General features: G+C 48.9%; 1 protein-coding gene across 1 annotated transcript; it reads right to left on the bottom strand.

Annotated features, from left to right (window-relative positions):
- Positions 1-2,655: 2,655 nt before the first annotated feature.
- On the bottom strand, positions 2,656-4,527 carry LOC127335626 (aquaporin PIP2-5). The gene is made up of 3 exons (XM_051362345.2): positions 3,809-4,527; positions 3,579-3,719; positions 2,656-3,070 (listed from the first exon to the last, which is right to left on the bottom strand). The coding sequence occupies exons 1-3, from the start codon at positions 4,418-4,420 to the stop codon at positions 2,954-2,956; spliced, it is 870 nt and encodes a 289-aa protein (XP_051218305.1). The 5' UTR covers positions 4,421-4,527; the 3' UTR covers positions 2,656-2,953.
- Between the last annotated feature and the right edge of the window lie 1,532 nt (positions 4,528-6,059).

Here is a 6,059-nt window from a genome sequence, read left to right as displayed (position 1 = left end):
ATCTACACCAACTTCCACGTCATCTTTCCCAACCGTTTCAGCATGCACTGCCTCCCCTACCGCTTCCACATTGACGGCCCCGTCAGCGATGAGGAGGAGGAGTAGAGGAGCGAAGGAGGAGCAAGCCAAGGAGGATCCAAGGAGGGACGACAACGTTGTCTCATGTTTTATTATTTTTCTAGTTTCATTAGTGCTTTTATTATATATGTCTTGTTGTGGGGTTTGTGGGACCATGGTTTGTTGTGTGTGTTTGTATCGTGTATGTGATGAATTTCCTATATAAGGTTGGTAATATCTACCCCTATCTATCTATATTTTATAGTTTGTGCTATATCAGTCTTTTTTGGATCGTGCAGTACACAAAGAAACAACAACATGCCCTAATATTTTTTTACTGTAAAACTAACCACAATTCATATTGCCAAACCAGAAAACATATTAGTCAACAAACAGAGCCCAAAACCAACAAGAACATTCAGCCCAAAACATTTTAGTCCAAAATGGCACGGGGTGTTGGTTGGATTGGCCTTGTTTTAATTTGGGCCCAACATCTATTTTACCACATGGGCTGGCATAGATAAGTCTCTGTATGCATGTGTTCCTTTCCAAATCCAAACTGAAGAACTGAAAACCTAAATTCAAATATTCTAGCATTTGTTTTTTGAGAAAAACAGTACAAACGCAGACGCTCACATACACGCGCATACACTCATCCCTATGAACGCACACACGCACACCCTATCCCTATGAGCACCTCCGGAAGACTGAGCCGGCGGATTGGATCTTGAATTTGACGAAGTCACCACAGGCGTCTCGCTGTCGATGGGAACGTCGCCTCCCACTGAATGAATATTTCGCCTTATATGAGACACACAGATGTCAAACCTGGGGTTTGAACTCTGGTGGGCTGGGGATACAACCATCCTCCTAACCAACCAACCTCAGGTTGGTTCTTATATTCTACCATTTCATTCAAACACAAACTGCACTACTTATTCAAATTAATCATTTTCTACAATTTCATTCACTGCCTAAACTGAACTTAGCACTAACAAATCCCACTTACATGATACAACCATTTCTGCTGCAAATAAAATAAAAACAGAGCAACGATACAACAATAAAATGCTCCAGCCATCATGTTGGACTGCTTCTTCAAATCCATCATTTTATTTAGCTTGTTATTTATTTTCTTCAATTTCCCTTTCAGTTCATCATCTGCACTGCCCAAACTCTGCACTGTCCCCCAAATCGGGTCCTAAATCTCTGCACCCCGTAATGGCACCGATCGTAAACATGTCCTCCTTTTCAATCCTACGAATATATGCACCAATCCACTCGAAATGGCCGCAATGCTTCATATTATGCAAATTTCCCCAATTTCAACATGAACCCTAGATCCAAAATTAAAAGGGGAAATGCAGTTGAAAAAAAATCGATTAAATCCAGACGATTAAATCGATTAAATCCACACGATTAAATCGATTAAACCCACACGATTAAATCGATACACATTGATAAAAGAACTCTCTTATAAAACAAGTAAAGATTTTAAGAAAAAACAAGAGAAGCCACACCCCAAGAGGCAGCTGACTATCGACTAGATGTGACACCACGCCTTCTTGAGAAACCACCAGACATCAACGCACCACACACACACACCAGGCTGTCACCGGAGAGGACCACCCGCCCTCTTATCATGGATCGTCGATTTTGCCGACAGACAATGAGGATTATACATGGTAATGACAAAGTCATGGGTATACGATAGAAAACACCCGAGCTGGAGCCGAGGGGGTTTCGAGGCAGGATCCAAACTTGTCCGCACATGACGACAAGACACATCCATGTATACCTAAGGTCCCGACGCCCCAAGAGGGTGATGATCCAAAGAGGGAGCCATCACCACCGCCATGCCACTCGCTGAATAGATGGACACACAACCACCTTCTAGGGCCACCTCCCCACATCCAAGGCCTCGCACCAGCAGGTGAATGCACCCCTCGGAGCGACAGCGGGGACCGTGTCAAATCTATACTCACGTGGCCTAGATCCTGCACATCTGAAGGGCGAAGGGGGCATGGCCTCAAAGGGTGATGTGCACGATGGCCGCGCAACTCCCCCCCCACACCCAGCAAGTCACCCACTGTGAGCATCTAGGAATGCCCAAATCAGGCCCACCAGGCTGCCGCCTAGATCTCGGCACAGCTGCCCAAATCTGTGCAATGACAGGCTATATACCGCCGCCATCCCATGGCCACACTAGTGCCAGCTCTGCCGACCGCTGGAGACCGCCGTGGCATTGCGTAACGCCGGTCGCCGGTCTTGTTCGTCACCTGCGTCTGGAGCATCAACAATCGGCATGAAACTAGTGGGACCTTTTCTTTTTGAGGCGCACAGAAATGCAAGCCACATCATAACGGTTCAATGTGGGGTGTTGCCTCTTGGGGAGAGCGTCTTGCAGAGTTGCAGTGTGAGCTTTCAGGTAATTTTAGGGCCCCCTATTTTTGGGCTCTCGTTGCCTCGTTGGAGTTTTTTTTCTGTCTCAGTCCCCAAAACGGCTTATAGGTGCTAGAGAGCGGAGTTGCTAGTATCAAATTTGCTGATAGGCAGCCCGAGCCAATGCTGCAGATTAAAATGCAAAAAAAGTGCAAATAGTTCACAAATCGAACCGTACGTTCACACTGCATTTCATTTTCTTTCCCTGGTTACCCAGACTCCAGATGCATACATCATCATTCATAGATAGGTACATGGAAGTAAACTGTAAACAGAAACACACTCGATCGGTAGAAAAACAAGCAGCAAAAGCGGGGACCTCAGGAAGATACAGACGCGCGTACGACCAGCACAATTCAGGGCCCGAACAGCAGAACACTGGAGGCCCCTCTGTCCTCTGATATATCTACAGTTCAGTGCCTCCGATCATCGAGACGGCGGCCGGTCGGTCGATCTAGCCCCTGTTGAAGGAGGCAGAGGAGCCGAGCTTGGTGGCGCTGGCCCTCAGGACGTACTGGTGGTAGGCGGCGGCGATGGCAGCGCCGATGAATGGCCCCACCCAGAAGATCCACTGCAACAAAGCATGACCACACATGTCAGATATCGCAAAGAGAATTGAATCTAACTGCTCCCTCTACAAAACTATGGGAATATAGAGAAAGATATCCCTGATTAGGGTACTCTATAGATGATAGAGCCATATAGTTTCTCGCTTAGTTGGATGGTAGGTGCGAAGAGATTTGGCTGCGTGTATTGTTGCAGATAGTGTTGTTTGCAGATGTCATACTCGAGTAGTACAATTCAATTTTAATCAGTGTACGACGAGTTTGATTAAGTGATCATTATCCCGAGCCGTTCGATAAGATAATCTATCTGTTCTGAATTCTGACTGCTACTTGTAAACTTATGTACTACAAGGAACACCACAAAAGTTCTGTCTAGTTATTTAAGTTTTAGACTTCAAGTGATTGTGACCACTGCTTAAAAAAAGCAATCGTGACCAACATCCTGTAACTTCTGTGACATGTGAGCTATATGATATGAATTAAGAGATATGGGGCAGTAGCGGCGGTACGTACGTGGTCATCCCAGGCCTTCTCCTTGTTGTAGATCACAGCAGCTCCCAGGCTCCTGGCCGGGTTGATGCCGGTACCAGTGATGGGGATGGTGGCCAAGTGGACCATGAACACCGCGAAGCCGATTGGCAGAGGAGCCAGCACCTGAACAAAAGAAACGTTGCAACATCCATGTTATGATCGCTGAAGAGCACTGGAGAATTCACAGATATGAGTGCACGAGGAATACTTACGGGGACATGGGAGTCACGGGCACTGCGCTTGGGGTCGGTAGCTGAGAAGACGGTGTAGACCAGCACGAAGGTGCCAATGATCTCGGCAGCGAGGCCGGTGCCCTTGGTGTATCCCGAGCTGAGCTCGTTGGCGCCGCCACCGTAGCGCACGTAGAAGGCGCTCTGGAACCCCTTGACGAGCCCCACGCCGCAGATGGCGCCCAGGCACTGCGCCACGATGTAGAGCACGGCGCGTACCAGCGACACCTTGCGCGCCAGGAACAGGCCGAACGTCACGGCCGGGTTGATGTGCCCGCCCGACACGCCGGCGGTGCAGTAGACGAGCACGAAGATCATGCCGCCGAACGCCCACGCGATGCCGAGGATGCCGACGCCGCTGCACGCCGCGTCGGCGGGGGTCGCGTTGGGGTCCGACTGGTGCTTGTACCCGATCACAGTGGCCACCGTGATGTAGAGGAAGAGGAGCGTGGCCACGAACTCGGCGATCACCGCCCGGTACAGGGACCACTTGGTCAGCTCCTCCGCGTCGAAGAGCGGCGCTGGCGGCGGGTCCGAGTAGTCCTTGGGCGCGTAGTCCCCGCCCCCTGGCGCCGCCTCGAGGTCCTTGGCCATGGCAGAAGCGTTGTGTGAGCGACTGAGCGTGCAATGGGCAAATGCTCTCTGAGCTAAGCTCTGTATGTGGTGGTGTGGGTTGACGAGGAGAGGTGAGGTATTTATGCCGGCGAGTCGCGGGAGGCTACTGGCTCCCGGCGAAAGGCCGGCGTAGGGCGCTCGCTTTTTGATTAGTTTGTTTAGTGCCAGGGTTAACTAGTGGAAGATAAGGCCTAGCTAGCTAAGGGCGTCTGTCTCTCGATCGTTAGTGTTCTATTTCTGGGTTATAAACTTTGCCGCCCACTGCCCTCATCATTGCATCATTCCAGGGCAAATAGCTCACTGGTGGCTGCGCCTAATACGGTGAAGCTTACTTTTAGTTTAATTAGTGGCCCAGTTTACTTCGGCGACGGGTGTACGCACATACGCATTCGATGATTTGAGGTGATGGCAGATTTGTCGTAAGCACTGCTGAGTGTGCTGTGAAGGAGCAATCGAAATGCAGTCATACTCTGGGGCTCTATGAACACAAGAGAATTCTTTAGCTAAGAGCAGCAATTTCTCAGCGGCTGGAGTTGAGAACTGGAGACATTGCTGCCAAGTCATCAGTCAGTGTTCCACTATGCATATGTGGCGGGAATTTTTGTATTGTTGACATTTGTCTGGTGGCGGCAAAGTATATTTATATTATTCCCCACTAATGAACAACTGCTTACTCAGCAGTTTGGTTGCTAATCATGCGCAGGCACGTCCCAAGAACGAACAACTCGCTAATTGACATTGTTATCCGAAGCTCTGATTAGTTACAATCTGTACTCTATGTATCACTTGTTTTCTGTGAATCCCCAACGAAAAGTTGTAGCAATCACAAGAACAGTAACCATTCTGATAGAATCGGATCAGAGCTTGTGGTTGCAGTTTCATCTCGTTGCATCACCAGAGTTTGGCGGAGGCCTCTTTCCCTGTCCTGATCAAGCAACAGGGCGAATCTCTGGTACATTTCAGAAGCTGCACGAGAGTTCAATTAAATCACGACGTGAAATCGCCTGTCCAGTGCGATACGCTAGAATCGTATGCACCAGCTCCGCGAGAAAGCTACGCAACTGCTCGTTCAGTTCTGACATAGGCTCGCCACTCTTTTCCAGCTTCCTCCATGCCCATCCATGGATCATTGGTGTTTCGCACACGTTAATGGCTTCCGGTTCAATTCGCTTTTCATCGGTGACGGCTGCAACAGCACGGAACAGAAAGTGGACCATCATTGATCGCCACCCCATCCATCTTCTCCAGATTTCCATTCCACAGGACGCTAGACGAGTGCTTTTGCTCTTCCGGCAATGGGCAAGGCGCATGCGGCTCATGGCCGAAGGGTGGACGCACTGCAGGCCGCAGCCATTGATTAAACATACGCAAGAAAACAACAAGGACCGACCAATCCACCGGTGACACTGACACATAGTATATTTTCTGAACGAACACTCACGCATATAATTGCTTTAGGAATGGATGAGATGAGCCGGACGGCTCCAGTCCTATTCAAGCAGCATTATTTGATGTGTTTTCAACAACTGCGTTTGCAATGCAGGACAACGGGTTCTTTCTCTGTTTGATTTGCATAAAACAAGGCTAAAATTCCATTCCATGTACAAACAAACAGATA

The sequence above is a fragment of the Lolium perenne genome, chromosome 2 (genome assembly GCF_019359855.2).
Source record: "Lolium perenne isolate Kyuss_39 chromosome 2, Kyuss_2.0, whole genome shotgun sequence".
NCBI classification, from domain to species: Eukaryota; Viridiplantae; Streptophyta; class Magnoliopsida; order Poales; family Poaceae; genus Lolium; species Lolium perenne.
The sequence above is the reverse complement of the archived record's forward strand: the minus strand, read 5'-3'. Positions and strand labels throughout refer to the sequence as shown.